The sequence below is a fragment of the Phyllobates terribilis genome, unplaced genomic scaffold (assembly GCF_046119375.1).
Source record: "Phyllobates terribilis strain yellow unplaced genomic scaffold, ASM4611937v1 Scaffold_1__5_contigs__length_1240528914, whole genome shotgun sequence".
In the NCBI taxonomy this organism is placed as follows: Eukaryota; Metazoa; Chordata; class Amphibia; order Anura; family Dendrobatidae; genus Phyllobates; species Phyllobates terribilis.
Genome location: NW_027362761.1, coordinates 155,850,021 through 155,876,758, shown reverse-complemented (window position 1 = coordinate 155,876,758; position 26,738 = coordinate 155,850,021). Strand labels below are relative to the sequence as shown.

General features: G+C 43.0%; 1 protein-coding gene across 1 annotated transcript in view; it reads left to right on the top strand.

The window, feature by feature from the left end:
* KDM4C (lysine demethylase 4C) overlaps positions 1–26,738 on the top strand; it is a 453,452-nt gene that overhangs the window by 303,360 nt on the left and 123,354 nt on the right. The window contains exon 13 of the mRNA XM_073668849.1: positions 11,386–11,561. Coding sequence (XP_073524950.1) covers positions 11,386–11,561 — 176 coding nt within the window. The remainder of the gene's footprint in view (positions 1–11,385; positions 11,562–26,738) is intronic.

Genomic DNA, 26,738 nt, shown 5'->3' with positions numbered 1-26,738 from the left:
TGCTCTGTGATAGTCTCAGGGTCGTGCTTCAAGTGCAGAGAGCATCATGAAGACCAAGGAACACACCAGGCAGGTCCGAGATACTGTTGTGGCGAAGCTTAAAGCCGGATTTGGATACAAAAAGATTTCCCAAGTTTTAAACATCTCAAGGAGCACTGTGCAAGCGATCATATTGAAATGGAAGGAGTATCAGACCACTGCAAATCTACCAAGACCCGGCCGTCCCTCTAAACTTTCATCTCAAACAAGGAGAAGACTGATCAGAGATGCAGCCAAAAGGCCCATGATCACGCTGGATGAACTGCAGAGATCTACAGCTGAGGTGGGAGAGTCTGTCCATAGGACAACAATCAGTCGTACACTGCACAAATCTGGCCTTTATGGAAGAGTGGCAAGAAGAAAGCCATTTCTCAAAGATATCCATAAAAAGTCTTGCTTGAAGTTTGCCACAAGCCACCTGGGAGACACACCAAGCATGTGGAATAAGTTGCTCTGGTCAGATGAAACCAAAATCAAACTATTTGGCCACAATGCAAAACGATATGTTTGGCTTAAAAGCTACACAGCTCATCACCCTCAAAACTCCATCCCCACTGTCAAACATGGTGGTGGTGGCAGCATCATGGTTTGGACCTGCTTTTCTTCAGCAGGGACAGGGAAGATGGTTAAAATTGATGCTAAGATGGATGGAGCCAAATACAGGACCATTCTGGAAGAAAACCTGTTGGAGTCTGCAAAAGACCTGAGACTGGGACGGAGACTTATCTTCCAACAAGGCAATGATCCCAAACATAAAGCAAAATCTACAATGGAATGGTTCAAAAATAAACGTATCCAGGTGTTCGAATGGCCAAGTCAAAGTCCAGACCTGAATCCAATCGAGAATCTGTGGAAAGAGTTGAAAACTGCTGTTCACAAACGCCCTCCATCCAACCTCAATGAGCTCGAGCTGTTTTGCTAGGAAGAATGGGCAAGAATTTCAGCCTCTCGATGTGCAAAACTGATACAGACATACCCCAAGCGACTTGCAGCTGTAATCGCAGCAAAAGGTGGGGCTACAAAGTATTAACTCAAGGGGGCCGTATAATATTGCTCGTCCCACTTTTCAGTTTTTAATTTGTTAAAGTTTAAAATATCCAATAAATTTCGTTCCACTAAACGATTGTGTCCCACTTGTTGTTGATTCTTCCCAAAAAAATAGAATTTTATATCTTTGTTTGAAGCCAGAAATGTGGCAAAAGGTAGAAAAGTTCAAGGGGGCCAAATACTTTCACAATGCACTGTATTTCTGAATATCATTGCTCTCAGTGGGGAAAAAAACAGTTAATCTTGTAGTTATGATACCTTTTAATGGCTAACAAAAAAAAATTGTTATAAGGCAAGCTTTCAGGACAACTTAGGTCTCTTCCTCAGGCGTGGTATAACATGATATATGAAGAAACACAAATATATGCACACAAAGGATAAAAAAAGCAGATGCATGGTACACGATTACAGATGAAAACAGTTACCGGTGGCCAAACATTTCTGTGGTCCAGGACACAACATCAACAATATGAAAGTTGTCATATTAAAAGGCCACTTTAAATCGCAAAAACATCGAAGGGTCTGGGAATACAAACTGAGTAGGGTCTTTCACACCCTCCACACAGGAATAAATCTGTCAGGAGGCTTTATGTCTCACGACAAAATCTGAGAAATCTGCTCCAGAGACAGTGAGGGCACCAGGCCTATGATTTTATATGAATATTGGGACCATAAAACTTGTATACCACTAATCTAATCCAATTATGGACTCTCCAATCTCATTTTGTTTGTTTATTTGTGTTTATTCATGTATCATATGCCTGAGGAAGGGACCTAAGTTGTCCCAAAAGCTTGCCTTGTAACATCATTTATTTTATTTTTGTTAGCCATTAAAAGGTATCATAACTACAAGATTATCTAGTTTTTCCCACTTAGAGCAATCTTTTTTCAACTGGCTAACACGATACCAAGCCACTTTTTTTCTTTTATCTGAATATCATGGCACTTTATTTTGATATTGTTCTGATCTGGACTTACAGCCTGTTTCATTCTCTTCCCAAGTTATATTCAATTTTTTTTCAGGTTGCTGAGCCAATAACTTGCAGCATCTCTTACGTTCTCATCTTTCATACAAAAGCGATGTTAATTTGTGTTGTGAGCAATTTGTCTACCAGTTACTAACATTCTACATAAAATTAAGTTTTTCATAAAAGACCAATTTTTTTACGCTTTTGTTCTTTCGTCTCCTGCTTCCAAGAGGCAAAACGTTTTTTTTTCCATTAGCAGTTGTGGTTTTGAATAAAACCATTCATTTTACCATACAATTTACTGGAAAATATGGGAAAAAATAGATGAAATTAAATGGTGAAAATAAAAATCTAATAGCGCTAGTTCTTCGAGAGTCTTATCTTTCAGATTTTCATTTAGTGGTATAAATCAGAGGTCCCCAACCGCCGGTCCGCGGACCAGGACCGGGCCGTTGGGGTTTTTCAGCCGGTCCGCGGGGAGAGGGGGCCCCTCCAGCCTCCAGCAGGGCCGCCATCAGGGCATGACTACCCTGACTCCAGTATGGGGCCCGGCCGGTAGGAGCCCCCTCGGAGCCCCCCTCTTGTGCGTCTCTCTCCTCATGGGGCCCCCAGCCGCATGCTAAGCGCCGGGTCCGGGACATCTTAGCGCTGCGCTGCTGCGGCAGCACCTTCATGATTCCCCTGACTTCCGGTCATGTGACGGCGCCGTCACATGGCCGGAAGTCAGGAGAACCTGGTGTCAGCGATTTGGACGAGCGCCAGGATTCTGCAGGGATCGCATGGGGGTAAGTATAACAAGTTTTATTTTTTTTTAAATACAATTAACTAGGAGTGGGGGGAATGGGAGATGCACATGGGGGGAGGGGAGAGATGAGAGATGCACATGGGGGAGGGGAGAGATGAGAGATCCACATGGGGGGGAGGGGAGAGATGAGAGATGCACATGGGGGAGGGGAGAGATGAGAGATCCACATGGGGGGGAGGGGAGAGATGAGAGATGCACAGGGGGGGAGGGGAGAGATGAGAGATGCACATGGGGGGAGGGGAGAGATGAGAGATGCACATGGGGGGAGGGGAGAGATGAGAGATGCACATGGGGGGAGGGGAGAGATGAGAGATGCACATGGGGGGAGGGGAGAGATGAGAGATGCACATGGGGGGAGGGGAGAGATGAGAGATGCACATGGGGGGAGGGGAGAGATGAGAGATGCACATGGGAGGGAGGGGAGAGATGAGAGATGCACGGGGGGGATGAGAGATGCACGGGGGGGGATGAGAGATGCACGGGGTGGATGAGAGATGCACGGGGGGGATGAGAGATGCACGGGGGGGATGAGAGATGCACGGGGGGTGGATGAGAGATGCACGGGGGGTGGATGAGAGATGCACGGGGGGTGGATGAGAGATGCACGGGGGGTGGATGAGAGATGCACGGAGGGGGATGAGAGATGCACGGGGGTGAGCTGCACATGGGGGGGTGAGAGATGCACATGGGGGGGTTATGTTTACATAACTTTGTTGCCTTATGAAGGGCGGGGGGGGGCCCCCAAAAATTTCTTGCACAGGGGCCCACTACAGTCTGTGTCCGCCCCTGGGATGAAGTAAATGCAGCTGAACAGCAGCTGTCAGGACAGCTGCCCTGTCCTGCTGCAGGGCGTGATGGGGCCTCAGTGATGCGGCTCCTGGCACAGCACATTATGTGGGGCTCCTGGCATAGCTCCTGGCGGGGACCTGGTCTACACTATATGATAAGTATGCACTAAACTCCAAATCCCTCCGTTGCCCCGCCCACCCCACCCCCTCCTTGCTGGGCCATGGAAAAATGATCTTGCTTCAAGCCGGTCCCTGGTGCAAAAAAGGTTGGGGACCACTGGTATAAATGACCCGGAAACATAATTCTCATGTTCAACACAATTACAGTGATACCAAATGTCTATAATTTTTTTTTTTTTTTTAGTTTTACGTGGTGTAATAAAAATGTAGAAGTTTGTAGGGAAAAAAAATTGGTTTGTGTCCCCGTTTTACGAGACCTGTAACAGTTTTATTTTTATATCTATTTTTGCATGACGTGCTGCCTGTTTTATGGTCACCAATTTGGGCTCCTTGCGACACTTTAATTGTTATTGCATTTTTTTAGGGGTGGGTGGTAATGACCTAAAAAACACAATTTTGGCATTTTTTTATTTTTTTTCTAGTTACGCATTTTGGGTTAACGAATTATAGATTTTGGTAGACCAGACGTTTACATATGTAGAAATCCCAAATATGTTTAATTTCTTTATTTTTAATGGGGGAGGAGTAATTTTCTAATCCTTTTTTTTTTTTTTTTTATGTATTTTTTTAAACTTTTTTTCTTTTACTTTATTTAGTCCCTTAAGGGAATTTGAACCTGCAATTGTCCACAGTACTACAGTGTATAGTGAAAATCTCAATCTCCTGTGAAGCTCAGTCTGTGGCCGAGTTACACAGATATACCAAGATGGCAGCAACATGGGCTTTCAGCAGGCCCCAACTGTCATGGTAGTCTATTGGTGCCCTGCGATTGCTTCATGAGGGGCCAATGGGAGCCTGCACCATATAAACGCAGTTGACAGAGATTGATAGCACATTTAAATGGTTTAAGAGCTGAATAGGAGGCGGATGTGCAGCACACCGTGGCGGCCACTACCACTTGACGGCGGAGCCCCGCAGGTGAGCACTTCCGGCCGGCCGCTGTCGGCACCAATAACCGCTGATTGGCTTGGGTGCCTTGTGCGGGACCCCGGCCAATCATACATTGATGCCCTATCCTTAGGATAGGGCATCAATGTAAAAGTAGTGGACAACTTCATTAAGAGTGAAACATAGATGGCTGTGATCATGCAGCCACTGCCTGATATATACTGCCTATGGATCTGGCAACATGTATCCTTTCTCAGGTTCACTTTTTTTGCTCATATTTTTTATATAATTATATTTAAAAAAAATCCTATATTCTTTTGATTTTCCCTCTATTGAGCTTAAAGGGTTTTCCCACGAATAAAAGTTGATTTTAATTAATAGATCTTGGAATAATAATAATTTACACACTTGGATGTGTTTATATATAATGTTCCTGTGCTGAGATAATCTTATAAATGTGCCCCTGCTGTGTACTATGTAATGGCTGTGTCTGACCGTGCAGGAACATGGTCTGATCATACCACATCTCCTGGGCAGAGGAGGACGCAAAAGAGTATACAGACATTACAGCAGGGAATCACAGCTGATTATTCCTGTGAGGTAAAACATTTCCCTGCCTGTTTTTAAGCAATGTTTTACTTCAAAGAAAGAATTATTTGCGATCCCCTGCTCTAATGTCTGTATACTCTTTTGCTTCCTCCCCTGCCCAGGAGATGTGGTATGATCAGACCATGTTCCTGTACGATCAGACACAGCCATTACACAGGAGCACATTTATAAGATTATCTCAGCACAGGAATATTTTATTTGAAGCATATCCAATTGTGGAAGTTATTATTCCAAGATCTGTTGATTAAAATATACTTTTGAGCGTGGGAAAATCCCTTTAATATTGGGCTAACCCTACCTGTTATGTTGCGTTCACTTTCCAGCAATCTTCTCATTATCTTCTAGATTACAATGAATTTGTATCACTTATATGTAGAAAACACAAAATCACACCATTCACAAATAGGTGATGTTCTCACCTCACCTCATACCACTCCATGCGAGTGACCTTGAGATCTAGAAAACTCTTGTACAAGTATCTAGATTCTTCAGCAGCTCCTTCAAGATGGCTGCCCCCATAATCCTTTACAGAGAAAAGAAAAACTAGAATACTTTTTATTCCTTATTTTTTAATTCTTACAAAATATCAGATGTGATTCGCTCCCTTTATGTTGTAAATGTATTAATAGATCATGACATGCCATTGTAGTTTTACTTATTTCGTCTGAAGTCTAAAAGATTATGCATGGCGTAGATCGGATACATGCTGTATCAGTGTAAAAAATATGGGGAAAATATGTAATACCAAATAAAATCTCACATCAGGACACAAATCCTATTCCACTAGTCTCATCTTCTCAAATTACAATAAAATACCTTCTCAGACCTTGATCTGTAGTGTGCAACTCTGTTTTTTACTTCTTTCATCTCTCCCATCACCTTTTATTATATCATCATAAGTATTTTGGGCAGCTCTCTGCTCTTATTCGTGATGAACTGTTAGATGAGAGCCTTTCAGCAAGTTACTATGAGCAGATCTTTAAATAACGTGGAGAACAGGCCTCGTCAGTTGTATGCATGCCCTTACATTTTCCTGTGTTAGTGAGATTGGGTAAATTAAATAGGAAAATTTTGGAAAATAGCCTCATAGAGAATAAATTATGAGGCAAGATTTTTTTTTTTTTCTGTCGCTATTACACAACTACACAAGATGAATAGAAACCAATGCGTGTATTAGGTTAGGTTCACACAATGCACTCATGGATTGTTTTTTACACAAGTTTTAAAAAATCACTGTTGTACTCCAATCATGCCAAAAAATCTTACCATGGCCACATTGTGGAAATCTACCCAGGCTATGTTTACACACATCAGAAGGGGCGCGCCCACGATCCTGCCAGAAATCATGCTGACATACTGATGACTGTGGTTATAGACACGATTGTTAATGGACACGTGGCGAACTGCCATTAACAATAGAAGTGCTTCTAGCATTAGTCCTCGGCTAACAATCTTGATTTGCAGTTGTAACATGAACATAGCCTAAATTTTAGAGTACTAAAATCATGGCAAAACTAGACAATTTTCTTACACAACACTTCAAAAATACTGCAAACTAGCCATAATGTTGTTTTTAGTTTCAGAAAATACCATGAAACCTAAAAATTATCGGTGAAACTACGTATTAGTTGTATGTTCACATGTAACGTGCTGTATTTAATACAGGAATGGATTGCCCACTCTTTGATGAAGCTAGAAAATCTGCATATTTAAAATGTTGTCCACTACTTTATCCCCCCCCCCCCCTCTCCCTCCCAATGTATCCCCCCGGGGCCCCTAAGACTTCTTGTAAATACCTTCTGTTGCTGATAATGCCTGTGAGCGGCGCTATCGTTGGCCGCTCTCAGGCATCCTGAGACCCCACGCTGACGTCACAAGTGAGGCGTCACTCAGCACTGGGGTCCCCGCTGTGGCTGCTGGGTTGTGGGCGGGGTTACCCCCCATGTCACACCCAGCATCCACCACTCGCTTTCCCAATGAATGGAGAGAGGCAGAGTGCGCCGTGGATGTTGGGTGTGACGTGCGGAGTAAACCCGCCCACAGCCTGGCACCCACCATGGAACCAGGAAGATCGTGACCCCTGGCTGCTGTCAGCACTTGTGACATCAGCGGATGTCAGAGCCAGCTGCAGCCGGGGGTCACGTGGTGCCTGTGAGCGGCCAGTGATATCACCTATACTATATAGTATAATGCAGCCCATAGGCAGACTCTGCATAGTATAATGCACTCCCATAGATGGCCTCTATATAGTATAATGCACCCCATAGGCAGACTCTATATATTATAATGCACCCCCATAGGCAGACTCTATAAGGTATAATGCACCCCCAATAGGCAGACTCTCTATAGTATAATGCATCTCCAATAGGCAGACTCTATATAGTATAATGCACCCCCATAAGCAGACTCTATATAGTGTAATGCACCTCCATAGGCCTCTATAGTATGATGCCCCCCCATAAAAAAAATACAATGCTCAGCTCTCCTCCTGCATTCCCCGAGCTGCTCTGAGCGCCTGCACATCTCAGGACAGTGGACGCCAAGTTATGACGTCATCGCGCCCAGTCAGTGTCTTCCTGCAGGAAACTGACCCCATATATACTTCAAGAAGCACCCAGAAATGGATGGAAACAAAGCGCTGGAGAGACCTGAAGTGGCCAGCAATGCATCCGGATCTATATAGTATAATGCACCCCCATAGGCAGACTCTATATAGTATAATGCATCCCCAATAGGCAGACTATATATAGTATAATGCACCCCCATAGGCCGATTCTATATACACTGCTCAAAAAATAAAGGGAACACTTAAACAACAGAATATAACTCCAAGTAAATCAAACTTCTGAGAAATCAAACTGTCCACTTAGAAAGCAACACTGATTGACAATCAATTTCACATGCTGTTGTGCAAATGGAATAGACAATAGATGGAAATTATTGGCAATTATCAAGACACACTCAATAAAGGAGTGGTTCTGCAGGTGGGGACCACAGACCACATCTCCTTACCAATGCTTTCTGGCTGATGTTTTAGTCACTTTTGAACGTTGGTTGTGCTTTCACACTCGTGGTAGCATGAGACGTACTCTACAACCCACAGAAGTTGCTCGGGTAGTGCAGCTCATCCAGGATGGCACATCAATGCGAGCTGTGGCAAGAAGGTTTGCTGTGTTTGTCAGCGTAGTGTCCAGAGGCTGGAGGCGTTACCAGGAGACGTGGAGGGGACCGTAGGAGGGCAACAACCCAGTAGGACCGCTACCTCCACCTTTGTGCAAGGAGGAACACTTCCAGAGCCCTGCAAAATGACCTCCAGCTGGCCACAAATGTGCATGTGTCTGTACAAACGGTTAGAAACCGACTCCATGAGGGTGGTATGAGGGCCCAACGTCCACAGATGGTGGTTGTGCTCACAGCCCAACACCGTGCAGGACGCTTGGCATTTGCCACAGAACACCAGAATTGGCAAAGTCGCCACTGGCGCTCTGTGCTCTTCACAGATGAAAGCAGGTTCACATTGAGCACATGTGACAGACGTGACAGAGTCTGGAGATGCCGTGGAGAGCGATCTGCTGCCTGCAACATCCTTCAGCATGACCGGTTTGGCAGTGGGTCAGTAATGGTGTGGGGTGGCATTTCTTTGGAGGGCCGCACAGCCCTCCATGTGCTCGCCAGAGGTACCCTGACTGCCATTAGGTACTGAGATAAGATACTCAGACCCCTTGTGAGACCATATGCTGGTGCAGTTGGCCCTGGGTTCCTCCTAATGCAGGACAATGCCAGACCTCATGTGGCTGGAGTGTGTCAGCAGTTCCTGCAAGATGAAGACATTGAAGTTATGGACTGGCCCGCCCGATCCCCAGACCTGAATCTGATTGAGCACATCTGGGACATCATGTCTGAGCTGCACTACCTGAGCAACATCTGTGTATTGTAGAGTCCGTCTCATGCTACCACGAGTGTGAAAGCACAACCAACATTCAAAAGTGACCAAAACATCAGCCAGAAAGCACTGGTACTGAGATGTGGTCTGTGGTCCCCACCTGCAGAACCACTCCTTTATTGAATGGGTCTTGATAATTGCCAATAATTTCCATCTATTGTCTATTCCATTTGCACAACAGCATGTGAAATTGATTGTCAATCAGTGTTGCTTCCTAAGTGGACAGTTTCATTTCACAGAACTTTGATTTGCTTGGAGTTATATTCTGTAAAAATGTAGCGAAAAAGTGGTACCCAATATTAGATTATAATTAGCAAAGATAAAATAATGTCTCTTTATTATACCTTTTATATATAAACAGCTGGATGCTGGACAATACTAGACACAAAGCATGTAAAAAGACACACACAGTGTACTGATTGAAAAAATGATAACAAATGTAGGGTCAGCCTAATAGAGACTTGACTTGAATAAATCCAATGGTATGATGTGGTGGAACCCCTAAGAATATAGGTCCCTCCAGACAAAAATGTGTCTCACCAAAAGTCATAAAGACCCATACAAAGTGAAAACCATGTGACACATACACTACCACAAGTGAAAATCAGTACACATAAACCAACGCACTAAATACGTAATAATAGTAAATAGTAAATAGTTATTAAAGTATGATAATGGATAGTGGTTAAGCAATGTCATATACCACTCGGACCATACAAGGCTACCATCTCTAATAATGCCTAAAAATTGGACCAGTGGACATTGAAGGCTACCTAGTCATATAATCACTGCAATATATCTGAGTCAGTGGGTACAGCTATCTCTCACAAACTGCTGTATATCCACACAATCACTAGATTTGCGAAAAATAGGAGACACTCATAGCTCAATAGAAAGACACCACTACTTAGCTTTCCAGTATTTTTAGCAGTGCTCCAATACTAAGGCGGGCTCCCGACGCGTTTCTCCATCATCAGGGGAGTGCATAGCCCATTCATAGCCCAATATTCTGCGCCATCACAGAGGTACATCAAAACATGCCAAAATTGCTATTTTTGTGCAGTCAGTATCCAAAAATTCATAAATTAAGCCATATGTTCCCAAAAAATGGTACTTTAGTAAATAATCTTTAGGATAGATCAATATCTGATCAGTGATCTGATACAGCTCCAGCAGCAGCCAGATGTAAACAGTATGACAGAGCGGATCATCACCGCTCCGACACTCTGTCTAGTGGTTGCTGCTGCATACTGCAGGTCAACTCTTATATGAATAGGTGCTGATCTACAATACTCAGGAGTGACCAATGAACAGTGTTCGGAGCTGCTTACATTGTGGCGTTCATAGCAGATGAGCTCTTTTGTTACACATAGCAGGGCTGAAGCCTTGGCCCTGGGCCCGCAGCATCGCCCCACTCCCGCCACCACCACCGCCCAAGTGATCCTGAATCAGCGACCCTTCGGAGAGGATGGGGACCGCAGCACTGCCCAACTCCTGCCACCAACCTCCTGTATCTGTGACCCTGGCTCCTGTGACCCCCGCTCCACCATCGCCACCCCCTAGGTAAAACGAATTATAAGGTGCACCATTTTATTAAAAAAAAAGTTTTTCCTACAGGTCTCAGAAAATGGTGCATTTTTTTTCTTTCTTTCTTTAACAAATTTTTCTTTTTTTTTCTTTTTTTTTTTTCCACCACTCAAATAAAAAGGAACCTGTACATGTTTGGTATCTATGAACTCGTAATGACCTAGGGAATCATAATGGTCAGTTTTAGCATTTAGTGAACATGGTAAAAAAAAAAAAAGTGGAATTGCACTTTTTTTTGCAATTTCACGACACTTGGAATTTTTTTCACGGTTTCCAGTACACGATATGGTAAAACCAATGGTGTTGTTCAAAAGTACAACTCGTCCCACAAGAAACAAGCCTTCACATGGCCATATTGATGGAAAAATAAAAAATGTATGGCTTTGGGAAGAAGGGGAGCAAAAACAGAAAAGGGCTGCAGCGTGAAGGGGTTAAAATGAACTTTTATTCGTGGGCAAACCCCTTTAAGTTCTTTTTGTTTTGACTGCATTTATATTATTATTAATCCAACTTTCTTTTTTTTGACCACAGAATTTCAAGAGTGTCCTGGTGAAACAACTGAAGAGATTGAACCTTGGGCAAAGCCTCTTCTTCACCTCTGGCAGTCCAAGGTACATAGCTTTGCAGCTGAAAGGGAGTACAATCAGTCATTCTCCAAACAGAAGCCATATTGTGCCATCTGCAGTCTTTTTTTGCCTTACTACAAGGTAAGTTACATTTTTTAATGCAGTTGTTTGAAATGTACCTGTCATTTGGATGTGAATGTTATATAAATGCACAATCCTATATGCCATTATTTCACAGTTGTGCTCACTAACAGAGATTTAGACAAATTTGTCTACAATATTTGTGAGAAAAAGGCCTTTTGTGTACATAGATAAAGTTTTAGATCTTTGAGTTCAGCTCATGAAATGGGAGGGTTTTAGGCAGGTGTGGAAAAAATGCTGCAAAGTAAGAATCCTTGCAAAAGTGGAAGTGTTAGTATTTTGCATACAGGATAAAAATAAAGTGAATGAATAAAAGAGAAATCTAAATTACATCAATTTACCTTGATCACCCTTTGACTTCAAAACATGCCTTCAGCATCACTTCTAGGTACACTTGATGAAAGTCGGGGATTTCTCGGATTATAGTCAGGTGTATGAGTATCCTGTTATACCATGTAGCTGATAATGGTCATTATTTCTATATGTACGTTTCAACAGTCATTTACTGCAATAGAAACAGCTGTGTAGGAGGCTTAAAACTGCAATCTATCCAAACTCTACTACAAAGGTGAGGTTGTGGAAGACCATTTCATGTTGCAAGTCACACACCATGGCAAGAATAAGCACAGCAACAAGACACAAGGTAGTTATATTGCTTCAGCAAGGTCTCTCACATTTTAAAGATTTCAAGATGTGCTGTTCATGTTCTTTTGCAAAAGAACCAAGAAATGGACAGCGTTGAGAATCATAGACGCAGTGGTCTGCCAAAGAAACTTAGTGCCGCAGATGAAAGAGACATCATTCTTACTTTGCTCTAGGGAAAATATATATATTCTTGTACCGTGTTAGCCAGTAGATAGAAAAATATTTAGATTTGAGAGTCCTCAGTGGTTGATACCTTTTAATGGCTAACTGAAAAGATGGTAACAAATTGCAAGCTTTCAAGACTACCTTGGTCTCTTCATCAGGCTAGTATACCACAAAATCTGAAGTCACATTTTTGTGTCTTATTGTGTATAAATATGTGACTCTTCAGATTTTGTGGTATACTATGCCTGATGAAGAGACCTGAGTAGTCTCGAAAGCTTGCAATTTGTTACCATCTTTTCAGTTAGCCATTAAAAGGTAACAACCACTGAGGACTCTCAAATCGAAATATTTTACTTTGCTCTGAAATTTGAAGATGCTCAGAAGCGCCATCAACTTAGAACTGGCAGCAACCAGTGTAACCCAGCTACATTCATCTTCTTTTGGAATAATCTGGCTCAGAAGTGGTCTTCATGGAAGAACTGCAGCCAAAAAACATGCCTTCAACTTGGAAACAAGGCCAAGTGACTCAACTATGTACGATAACAGAAAACTGCAACGCAGAAAAACGACAGCAGGTGTTAAGAACTGATGAGTCAAAATGTGAAATATATCTCTGTAACAGAAGGCAGTTTGTTCGCCAAAGGGCTGGAGCGTAGTACAATAACAAGTGTCTACAGGCAACAGTGAAGCATAATGGAGGTTCTTTGCAAGTTTGGTAATAAATGTTAGTTGGGGATTTCGTCAGGATTAGTAGTGTCCAAAATGCTGAAAAATACAGGCAAATATTTATCCATCATGCAAAATCATCTGAGAGGTGTTTGACTTGCTCTAAAAAGTTTTGCCGTAGAGTAATGACTCCACAGAGCCCTGATTTCAACATGAAGTCAGTCTTGGGATTATATGACACGAGAGAAAAATTTGTGTAAACCTGAAATCCACAGAATACTTGTGTTTAGTTCTCCAAAATGTTTGGAACAATTTCCCTATGTGCAAATGTACCTAAAAGAATTGATGCTGCTTTGAAGGCAAAGGGTCGCCAAACCAAATATTGATTTGATTTAAATTTCTCATGTGTTCATTCACTTAGTATATTGTTAACTGATAAAACCATTAACACTTCTATTTTTGAAAGCATTTTTAATTTGCAGTATTTTCATGATTTTAATGTTATGGCTGATCTATAGTATGTATCGTATATACTCGAGTATAAGCCGACCCGAATATAAGCCGAGGCATCTAATTTTACCACAAAGAAACTGGGAAAACGTATTGACTCGAGTATAAGCCTTGGGTGGGAAAGCAGCAGCAACTGGTAATTTCCCCAATCCTGGTATTCATTACCCACTCATCACTAATCCTGGTATGCATAGCCCCCTCATCCCCAATCCTGGTATGCATTTTCCCCCTATCCTGGTATGCATGGCCCCCCATCACTGCACACATGAAAAAAATAAACATTTCTACTCACCTTCCTTCCCTCTGCTCCAGCGCTGCGTCTTGTTCTGCCAGCAGCCGATCTCAGCATCTGAGAAGCGCATGACATCACTGCCATGCGCCCTCAGACACTGAGGTGAGCTGCAGGGATATTCACTCCTCTCCATGCCGGGACTATGGGCGTGGAGAAGAGTAAATATTCTTAAATATTTCTTAAATAGATCACACTGTCAGCAGCGGCTGCAGCTCCTTCTGCGGCTTAGCGATCCTGTGTGCCCGCTACTAATGCGAATGAATATTCACTCTTCTCCATGCCCATGGGAGTGGGGAGGAGTGAATATTCGTACTCTCTAATAGCGGGCACACAGGATCGCTAAGCCACAACAGGAAGCCGGTGACTGCCATTGACCATGTGCGCTATTAAGGATAATGTATATTCACTCCTCTCCACTCCCATATTCATTCTCTTTAGCAGCGGGCGCACTTAGTAGCTCCAGCAGCCGGCTACTGCCTGTGCACTGCTCCTCCGCCATCGAAACACCCCCCATCACCCTCCACAGCCGGAATGTGCTATAAGTATATACTAGAGTATAAGCCGAGGGGAGCTTTTTCAGTATGAAAAATGTGCTGAAAAAGTCAGCTTATACACGAGTATATACAGTATGTGTGCACATTCCAGCAAGAACAACAAAAATCATTGCATGTAAAGATGTGTCCAACTTCACACACTCAAACACAAGTTTGGATGCACCTTTTCAAGCAATGATAATCCTTGTTCTTGTTGGAATGTATACATTGTAGATTCAAACTGAAAACTGCAAACCACAAAAGAACACACATGTAAAGGAGGAGTCAACATGCACAAATCAGGGAATGTGAAAACTTAGGTTCCTCAAATTATCCCTCTTTCACTCTGATGATAAATTTACACACCCTTGACATTCTCTTAACCCCTTCACAACATTTAACGTACATGTACATCTTGGTCAGATAGGGGTTCCCGACCGATGACCTATAGGAGCTGTGTCTGCGCGATCGCCACCGGGAGCTCGGCTTACATGATATCCCAGACCCTGCTCTCACAGCCTGGAGCGGTGCCCGCACATCTTTCGACTGTTTAACTCCTAAATTCCGCTATCGATATCTATCTCAACATTTGGGAGAAGGAGGGGGCTTCCTCTCCTGTCAAATTAGCATCATTGTGAGGGCCCAATCTTCTTCCTAACAACCTGAGGTCATCATGACTACCTCTGAGCCTGCAAGCTACAGCAAGCCTGTTAGACCATGCTGAGAGCATGTAAAAATATTGAAAAAAAATAAATAAATAACAATATAATTTAAAAATAAAATTATACCCATAAATACATATTTTTGTGTAAAAACTAAAATAAAAGTACACACATTTGGTATCTCTGCCTCCAGAACAGCCTGATCTATAAAACGGTCACACTACTTAACCCCTTCAGTGAACACCGTAAAAAAAAAAGAGGCAAAAAACTGTCTTTATCATACTGCCGAACAAAAAGTGGAGTACAACACGATTAGAAAGATATAGATAGAGATATATATATATATATATATATAGAGAGAGAGAGAGAGAGATATATCTGAAAAAGCAACCTTGTCCCTCAAAAAACAAGCCGCCATACGGTTCAATCAATGGAAAAATAAAAAAAGTTATAGCTCTCAGAATACAGCTGTGCAAAAACAATTTTTTTTCTATAGAAAATGATATAAATGTTTTCACTGTAATCGTACTGACCCGAAAAATAAAGCTGTCTTATCAATTAAAAAAAAATGTTTTTGCTCATTTTGCCTCCCAAAAATAGGAATAGAAAGGGATAAAAAATGTTATGCGCCTAAAAATAGTATCAATAAAAACGTCAACTTGTCCTGCAAAAAATGAGCCCTCAAATGAATCTGTCAACAGAAATATAGAAAAATTTGGTGCTCAAATTATGACAATGCAAAAACTTGTTTTTGCAACAAAAAAAAAGCGTCTATTAGTGTGTGACAGGAGCCAAACAGATAAAAACAATGTTAATATGGTATCTCTGTAATTGCACCAACCCCAAAAAATAAAGTAGTCTATTAACGTATACCACACGAGAAGCAGCAGAAAAAATAAATACAACAAATTCTTGACCTGCTGTTGATTTTTTCATTATGTCTCCCAAAGATTGCCGTAAAGCTCAGCTCACATTTACAGTGGAGAAAAAAAATATTTAGTCAGCCACAAATTGTGCAAGTTCTCCCACTTAAAAAGATGAGAGAGGCCTGTAATTGACATCATAGGTAGACCTCAACTATGAGAGACAAAAGGAGAAAACAAATCCTGAAAATCAAATTGTCTGATTTGGAAAGAAATTTTTTTTAAATTTTGTTGGAAAATAAGTATTTGGTCAATTACAAAAGTTCTTTTAAATACTTTGTTATATATCCTTTATTGTCAATGACAGAGGTCTAACGTTTTCTTTAAGTCTTCACAAAGTTGGCACACACTGTTGCTGGTATGTAGTCCCATTCCTCCATGCCGATGTCCTCTAGTGCAGTGATGTTTTGGGGCTGTTGCTGGGCAACACGGACTTTCAACTCCCTCCAAAGGTTTTCTATAGGGTTTAGGTCTGGAGACTGGCTAGGCCACTCCAGGACCTTGAAATGCTTCTTACGAAGCCACTCCTTCGTTGCCCTGGCGGTGTGCTTAGGATCATTGTCATGCTGAAAGACGCAGCCACGTTTCATCTTCAATGCCCTTGCTGATGGAAGGAAGTTTGCACTCAAAATCTGACGATACATGGCCCCATTCATTCTTTCATGTACACGGATCAGTCGTCCTGGTCCCTTGGCAGAGAAACGGCCCCAAAGCTTGATGTTGCCACCCCCATGCTTCACAGTAGGTATGGTGTTCTTTGGATGCAACTCAGCATTCTTTCTCCTCCAAACACGACGATTTGTGTTTCTACCAAACAGTTCTACTTTGGTTTCATCTGACCATGTGACATTCTCCCTCTACTCATCTGGATCATCCAAATGCTCTCTAGCAAACTTCAGATGGGCCCTGACATGTAATGACTTAAGCAGGGGGACTCGTCTGGCACTGCAGGATCTGAGTCCCTGGCGGCGTAGTGTGTTACTGATGGTAGCCTGTGTAACGTTGGTCCCAGCTCTCTGGAGGTCATTCACTAGGTCCCCCTGTGTGGCTCTTGGATTTTTGCCCCCACGGGGTGAGATCTTGTGTGGAGCCCCAGATCGAGGGAGATCATCAGTGGTCTTGTATGTCTTCCATTTTCTAATTATTGCTCCCACAGTTGATTTCTTCACACCAAGCTGCTTGCCTATTGCAGATTCAGTCTTCCCAGCCTGGTGCAGGGCTACAATTTTGTTTCTGGTGTCCTTTGACAGCTCTTTGGTCTTCACCATAGTGGAGTTTGGAGTGTGACTGTTTGAGGTTGCGGACAGGTGTCTTTTATACTGATAACAAGCTCAAACAGGTGCCAGTACTACAGGTAATGAGTGGAGGACAGAGGAGCCTCTTAAAGAAGTTGTTACAGGTCTGTGAGACCCAGAAATCTTGCTTGCTTGTAATTGACCAAATACTTATTTTCCACCAAAATTTGACAAAAAAATTCTTTCCAAGTCAGACAATGTGATTTTCAGGATTTATTTTCTCATTTTGTCCCTCATAGATGAGGTCTACCTATGTTGTCAATTACAGGCCTCTCGTCATCTTTTTAAGTGGAAGAACTTTTTTGCCCCACTGTATCCTGCGCTCTACGCTGAGTGCTTACACCGGGGTTTCCGTGTAAATCTCTGAAATACGTCCTTCAGACGGAGCTCCCGACATAAAATTTCCTATAATTAGGCAGATGGAGGCACTGTGGACGCCGTCTAGCCTATGATCCGGCGGTGTCCATCTTTTTAAGCGTGCGTAAAAGCGCGGTTAGCCACAGTTTTGTGCACTTCTGAAAAGTAGGACATTGCTGAACAGAGGCCAAGTGGAGTCCAGAGTAACTCTGCTGCCTCATTATAGTGAATGAATCCCTTGGGGATTTCATCTGAATCATATCATTTGGAGATTTAGATGAAAACCCTGATATAAGTACTCAGCGTAGAGCACAGAATATTCAAAATGTTATGTAAAATGTTCCCAATAAAAGCATCAATTCCATCCACAAAAAAGCAAGTCCCCACTAAGGTCCATCATCTGTTAACGGAAATATTGGGAGGTTCCACGTTACTGGTAACACCAAGGCTCTGGAAAAGCGCTATGGCTCCCCTCCCCCCAAATACATCGAATTCTCCTCTCCCAAATTCAAATGCCCCTCTCCCTTCTGAGCCCCACAGTGTGCCTAAAGCACATTTAGCATCCACATGTTTGGCATTTCTTTAGCGATAAGAGCCCACATAATTTACAGGTGCATGTCTCCAGAAGCACGAGCTGGGCATAACGTACTGGTCACTACAACGTACAGTCACCTCCAGGAGTCAAATAGCGCTCTGTGCTTCCCGAGTCTCTCCGTGTGGCTAAGCAGTACTCTACAGCCACATGCAGTGGGGAAAATAAATATTTGATACACTGCCGATTTTGCAAGTTTTCCCACCTACAAAGAATGGAAAGGTCTGTAATTTTTATCGTAGGTACACTTCAACTGTGAGAGGCAAAATCTTAAAAAAAAAAAAAAACAGAATCACATTGTATGATTTTTACATAATTAATTTGCATTTTATTGCATGAAATAAGTATTTGATACAATAGGAAAACAGAATTTAATATTTTGTACAGAAACCTTTGTTTGCAATTACAGAGGTCAGATGTTTCCTGTAGTTCTTGACCAAGTTTGCACAGACTGCAGTAGGGATTTTGTCTCACTCCTCCGTACAGATTTTCTCCATATCTTTCAGGTTTCAGGGCGGACACTGGGCAACATTGAGTTTCCGCTCCCTCCAAAGATTTTTTTATTGGGTTCAGGTCTGGAGACTGGCTAGGCCACTCCAGGACCTTGAAATGCTTCTTATGGGGCCACTTCTTAGTTGCCCTTGCTGTGTGTTTCGGGTCATTGTCATGCTGGAAAACCTAGCCACATCCCATCTTCAATGCTCTTCCTGAGGGAATGATGTTGTTGGCCAAAATCTTGTGATACATGACCCCATCCATCCTCTCTTCAATACAGTGCAGTCGTCCTGTCCACTTTGCAGAAAAGCACCCCCAAAGAATGATGTTCCCCCACCATGCTTCACATTTGGATTGGGTGTTCTTGGGAGTTGTACTCATTCTTCTTCTTCCTCCAAACATGGCGAGTGTAGTTGATATCAAAAAGTTTAATTTAATCTCATGTGACCTCATGACCTTCTCCCATGCCTCTTCTGGATCATCCAGATGGTCATTAGTGAACTTCAAACGGGCCTGGACATGTGCTGGCGTGAGCGGGGGGGGCCTTGCGTGTCCTGCAGGATTTTAATACATGATGATGTAGTGTGCTACTAACGGTAATGTTTGAGACTGTGGTCCCAGCTCTCTTCAGGTTATTGACCAGGTCCTCCTGTGTAGTTCTAGGCTGATTCCTGACCTTTCTCAGAATCATCCTTACTCCACGAGGCGAGTTCTTGCATGGAGCCCCAGACCGAGGAAGATTTACAGTCATGTTGTGTTTCTTCCATTTTCTAATAATTGTGCCAACAGTTGTTGCCTTTTCACCAAGCTTCTTGTCTATTGTCCTGTAGTCCATTCCAGCCATGTGCAGGTCTACAATTTTGTCCTTGATGTCTTTAGACAGCTCTTTGGTCTTGGCCATGTTGAAGAAGTTAGAGTGTGATTAAGTGTGTGGACAGGTTTCTTTTATACAGCTAACGAGTTCAAACAGGTGCAATTAATACTGGTAATGAGTGCAGAGTAGGAGGGCTTCTTAACAAAAAACTAACAGGTCTGTGACAGGCAGAATTCTTGCTGGGTTGGTAGGTGATCAAATACTTATTTCATGCAATAAAATGCAATTTAATTATGTAAAAATCATACAATGATTTTCTGGTTTCTATTTTTAGATTCTGCCTCTGTTAGTTTACAGACTTCTCCATTCTTTGTAGGTGGGAAAACTTGCAAAATGGGCAGTGTATCAAATACTTATTTTCCCCATTTACCTGTGTGAAAATGTAAATTCTGGGGCTAAAGCAACATTTTTGTGGTAAAACTGTTATTATTTTTTCTTCACTGTCCAATGGTATAAAATTCTGTGACACACCCATAGCGTCAATATGATCACTGCACACTTAGATGAATTCATTGAGAGGTGTAGTTTGTAAAATTGGATCAGTTATGATGTGGGGGGAGTGGGGGTTCTGCTGTTCTGGCACCGCAGAGGCTGTTCCAGTTGGTCATGGCACCCGCAAAGCATAACAGTAAAATCTGCACTATGATATGGCGTTCCTTCCCTTGTGAACTTTGCACTGTGACTTAAAAGTACGTATTTCCAAATTATCTGTAGGGTATTGGTGCACTCAGGAGAAATTGCACAACAAACTGTGAGGTCTATTTTTTCATATTAGACCTTTTAAAAATTAAAAATTTGGGGGTAAAACAACACTTTAGTAATAAAAATTTAATTATTCTTCACCACCAAATGTACTAGTTTTTGACAACATATGGGGTATTGGCATACTCGGGAGAATTTGTGTGACAAATTGTACCGTTCAATTTCTCCTGTTAACCCTTTTAAAAATTGAAAACTTGGGGCCAAGCCAACAATTTGGTTAAAAAAAAATGGTGATTTTCCATTGACTCAGCCCAATGTTACCCAATTCTGTGAATCGCCTTAGGCTTAAAAATGCTCACTACACACCAAGATGAATTCCTCAAGAGGTGTAGTTTCCAAAATGGGGTCACTTGTGGGGTTTTCTGCTTTTTTGGCATGTCAGGGGCTCTTCAAATGTGACATGGCATCTTCAATCTATTCCAGCCAAAATTGCGCTCCAGAATTCAATTGGTGCTCCTTCACTTACGATCTCTGCCATGTGTCTCTGTGGGTTTAAGGTGCTCACCAACATTTTTGTGGGAAAAAGTAACATTTTCGTCTTTTTCTTCCACATTACTTTAATTCCTGTGAAGCACCTGAAGTATTAATTCTTAAATGTGTTTTTAGCATGTTAAATGGTGCAGTTTTTAAAATGGTGTCACTTTTGGCTTTTTTTCTGTCATATAGGCCCCTCAAAGCCAATTTAAATGTGATGCGGTTCGTAAAAAAATTGGTTTTGTTAATTTTCTTGGAAAAATGAGAAATTGCTGAAAAACTTTTAACCCTTCTAACTTCCTAACAAAAAAAAAATTGTTTCAAAAATGACGGTGATGTAAAGTAGACATGTGGTAAATGTTATTTATTATCTATTTTGTACAGCATGACTATCTGGTTAAGGGCACAAAAATTAAAAGTTGTTGAAAATTGTGAAATTTTCTTCTTTTTAGTTACAATATTTGTATTTTCACAAATAATATTGACCTAAATTTACCACTACCATAAAGTACAATGTGCCATGAAAAAACAGTCCCAGAATCACTTGGATACATTGAAGCGTTCCAGAGTTATTGCCTCATAAAGTGACACTGGTCAGAATTGTAAAATTTGGCCTGGTTAGTAAGGTTGAAGGGGTTAAGTGGTTTCATGAGGTAGTCACCAACAATTGCCGCCAATGAACAGGCATTGCCAAGCGTTCATAATTGTAATCACTGGCATTGGGAAAGTGTTGTGGGATCATCATTTATGTTTCAACGGGACAATGACCCAAAACTTACCTCAAGGATAAATTATGGCTGTGACCAAGAAGGAGAGGTATGGTGTGCTACATCAGATGACATGGCTTCCACAATCACCCGCCTTCATTCAGTTGGACTATAGAGTGAAAGCAAAGCTACCAACAAGTGCTCAGTACCTCTGGGAACTCCGTGACTATTGGAAAGCGATTCCAGATGACTGACTACCTGATGAGCTGCTTGTCAAGGGGATGTAAAGCTTTCATTCAAAGTAAAATAGGGATACTTTGTGGAATCTTGGGCTTAACACACATTTTGTTTGTTTCAATCATGTTTCTTTACTCACTTTTCCATGTGTGGTTTCGTTTCTTTTGCTGCTATCAGTATGAATCTACATTGTGCACATTTCAATAAGGCTATGTGCCCACGATGCAGAAATGAAGCAGAAAATTTCTGCAGCGTTTCTGCATGTTCTTGGCAGTCAAAAACGCTTGCGGATTTTACACGTGTTTTTGACGCGTTTTTACATGCGAATTTGACTTGCGTTTTTCAAGTGCATTGGGACCTCAAATCCACATGCAGAAACGCACAAATAATGGACTTGCTGCGGATTTTTCCGCAAGGTAAATCCTCTGCAGAAAATTCCGCAGCATGGGCACAGAACATGCAGATTTTCATTGGGGATCATGGGCGACGGATTACCAAACATTTTGCAAGTGTTTACGCTGCGGAAAATCCGCATCAAAAACGCTTGAAAAACGCATAGTGGGCATACAGCCTAAGAGCAATGAAAACCATTGCATGAGCAGATGTGTTCAAACGTTTGGTGTACTGTATAAACATAATCAACTAAAACACACAGCTATAGGAAACCCAGATTAGTGTTGCTTCAGACAAGTATATAATCAATCTGTATGCTGTCTGCATGCAACTTTCGACTAATTTTTCACTTTAAAGAAAGAATATTTTTGGTAATTGAATAATATTGCAAAGTTTTAGTGTCTTTGTTAATCTAATAACCATAGGTTAAATCAAACAGTGACCATTTCATGATCTGAGATTTTACAAATTTCACAAAATGCATTGTGTACATAAAATGGGTTTTCTCAGTTGGCTACCCCTTTTACGGTAGTATGCCCTTTTTGACTTGTGGGTGTGTTTTATGAAGGTTGAGACTTTTTTTTTTTTAAAGAAAGCCTTCTGTAAAACCAACTCATTCACTTGCTTAATGCGACAGTGTACTGTTTGGAATGATCAATGAATGTCTACTTTGTAATGCTATACTTTCCTTGCTCCACTCTGCCGGGAAAACATAAGCTGCACGGACGCTTTTTTTCTGCCTATGGGTTATCCAGTCCCTGCAATGTTTATATATGTTCCATAGTTTAATGTGGCCTATATATTTAGACTCTCTGTAAGGGGTGCACGCGTGCTGGGGTGTGCACGCGTCTTCTTGTGCAAAGTGGCTTCGGAGAGAAGTGGCAGTTATTTCAGAGGCAGTTAGTCAGGGCAGGAGTCAGGTAACAAACACTTTGACCACTTACTCTCCTTAAACTATGTTTCTGTTAGCTCTCACTTTTTCTTCTATAGTCCTCCACTTTCTAATAACCCCTCAAATCCCTACACCAAGTAAGAAACTCATCATCTCTCCCTCTATCCTCCCCATTCATCTCACCTCCTCCTCCAAATTATTCCTCAACATTCAATCCTGGATCTCCAAACACAGACAGCCACCTCATGCTCTCTCTTGCTCCCACCTGCTAACACTTTCTCTGCTCCTCCTCACTGCTGGAGATATCTCTCCAAATCCTGGTCCTCCTCGCCATATCCCCACAGTTACTTCTACCTCCTATCCACGACCTTCCTCAAACTGTCGCAACCCTTCTAACCTCATACCCATCCAACTAATACCCACCTCCTCAGCTATACTAACAGGAGCTCTATGGAACGCTCGCTCTGTCTGCAACAAACTTTCCTTCATCCACGATCTTTTCATTACAAACAAACTCTCCTTCCTCGCCATCACCGAAACCTGGCTCACCCCCTCTGACACAGCCTCCCCAGCTGCCCTTTCATATGGCGGATTCCACCTTTCCCACACCCCCCGCCCCAATGGCAAACATGGTGGAGGCATAGGTTTCCTCCTATCAGAACTCTGCGCTTTCACCAAAATCCCACTGCCACCCTCCGTTACACTCCCCTCTTTTGAGGTGCACTGTGTGCGCATCTATTCCCCCTCCAACCTCCAACTGGCCGTCGTTTACCGACCCCCAGGGCAAGCCACCACCTTCTTAGACCATTTCACTACCTGGCTGCTTCACTTCCTTTCCACTGACATCCCCACTATCATAATGGGTGACTTCAACATCCCCATTGACACTCCCCACTCGTCTGTCTCTAAGCTCCTATCCCTCACTTCCTCCTTTGGACTCACTCAATGGTCTTCCACACCCACCCACAAAGATGGCCACACACTGGACCTCATCTTCACCCGCCTCTGTTCCCTATCTAACCTCTCTAACTCACCACTCCCTCTCTCTGACCATAACCTCCTCACATTCTCTACCCTCTCCTCTCCGGGTGCACAATCCCCACTCCACAAACTCACACACCCTCGCAGAAATCTCAAACACCTTGACCTACACTCTCTCTCTGAATCCCTCCTTCCTCTCACAGACATAAATTCCTTGCACGATGCAGACGTTGCTGCTGCTTCATATAACACCACAATAGCTGCAGCTCTAGACTCGATCGCCCCTCTCACACACACCACACCTCGCACATTCAACAGGCAACCCTGGCACACTAAACTTACCAAAGAACTGCGCCGGGCCTCCAGGGTTGCGGAGCGGAGATGGAAAAGGTCTCACTCCATCGAGCACTTCATCGCATTCAAGCAATCCCTCACTAATTTCAAGTCCGCACTCACTACAGCAAAACAAACCTACTTCTCATTTCTCATATCCTCCCTATCTCACAACCCTAAACAGCTATTTAACACTTTCAACTCTCTCCTTCGTCCCCCAGCACCTCCTCCCTCTTCTCTCATCTCAGCCGACGACTTTGCCTCATTCTTCAAACAGAAGATTGACACCATCAGACAAAACTTTGGCCTAAAGTCCACACAACCCCTCCTCATATCTACTCAACCCTCCTCCTCCAAACCCCACTTCTCCACCATTACAGAAGGTCAAGTCTCCTCTTTACTCTCCAAATCACACCTCACCACCTGCGAACTTGACCCAATCCCATCCCACCTCATCACTAACCTCACCTCAGTCTTCATCCCAACCCTAACCCACCTCTTCAATCTATCACTAACAACCGGAGTCTTCCCCTCATGTTTCAAACATGCCGCAATCACACCCATCCTCAAAAAGCCCTCCCTTGACCCTTCCTCTCTGACCAGCTACCGCCCCATATCACTCCTCCCCTTTGCCTCAAAACTTCTAGAACAACATGTCCACCTTGAACTGTCCTCCCACCTCTCCTCCTGCTCCCTCTTCGACCGTCTACAATCTGGCTTCCGACCGCATCACTCGACTGAAACTGCCCTGACCAAAGTCACCAACGACCTACTAAATGCCAAATCCAAGCGACACTACTCCATCCTCCTCCTTCTGGACCTGTCATCTGCCTTTGACACAGTGGACCATTCCCTCTTACTCCAGATTCTCTCATCTCTTGGCATCACGGACTTGGCTCTATCTTGGATCTCCTCATACTTAACAGACAGGACATTCAGCGTCTCCCACTCACGCACCACCTCCTCATCTCGCCCCCTATCTGTCGGTGTCCCCCAAGGTTCAGTTCTAGGACCTCTGCTCTTCTCCATCTACACCTTCGGCCTGGGACAGCTCATAGAGTCTCACGGCTTTCAGTATCACCTCTATGCTGACGACACACAGATCTACCTCTCTGGACCCGATATCTCCTCCCTACTAACCAGAATCCCACAATGTCTGTCCGCCATCTCATCCTTCTTCTCCGACAGGTTTCTAAAACTCAACATGGATAAAACAGAGTTCATCATCTTTCCACCCTCTCATTCACATCCCCCATCCGACCTATCCATCAACGTCAATGGCTGTTCACTCTCCCCAGTCCCACAAGCTCGCTGCCTTGGGGTAACCCTGGACTCTGATCTCTCCTTCAAGCCACATATTCAAGCCCTTTCCACCTCCTGCCGACTCCAACTCAAAAACATCTCCCGGATCCGTGCATTCCTCAGCAAAGACTCTGCAAAAACACTAGTGCATGCCCTCATCATATCCCGCCTCGACTACTGCAACCTCCTGCTCCGTGGCATCCCTTCCAACACTCTTGCACCTCTCCAATCTATCCTAAACTCTGCTGCTCGACTAATCCACCTGTCCCCCCGCTATTCCCCGGCCTCTCCTCTCTGTCAATCCCTTCACTGGCTCCCTATTGCCCAGAGAATTCAGTTCAAAACTTTAACCATGGCATACAAAGCCATCCACAACCTGTCTCCCCCATACATCTGTGACCTAGTCTCCCGGTACTTACCTGCACGCAACCTCCGATCCTCACAAGATCTCCTGCTCTACTCCCCTCTTATCTCCTCCTCCCACAATCGTATACAAGATTTCTCCCGTGCTTCCCCCCTACTCTGGAACTCTACCCCAACATATCAGACTCTCGCCGACCGTGGAAACCTTCAAAAGGAACCTGAAGACCCACCTCTTCCGACAAGCCTACAACCTGCAGTAAACACCACTGCACGACCAGCTCTACCCTCACCTACTGTATCCTCACCCATCCCTTGTAGACTGTGAGCCCTCGCGGGCAGGGTCCTCGCTCCTCCTGTACCAGTCGCTGACTCGTTTTGTTAAGATTATGTAAATGCTTTTGTTATGTATATCCCTATCACATGTAAAGCGCCATGGAATAAATGGCGCTATAATAATAAATAATAATAATAATAATAACATTTACATTACATTACAGTAACATTTCTAACTTAGACGTTTTTGGCTTATCTGTATTGCATCACCTACCACCAAATTTATAATTCGTCACTAGAGATGAGCGAATACATTTTTAAGACCCTTTTCCAGTGACCACGTCAGTAATCCAAGGTCGTTGTGACCGCCTCTCATCTGCCTGAATCCCTGGCACCTCTTTTGATTTGTAGGAGCTGTGCAACATCATTGTTGTGATATGATGCTCTCGTG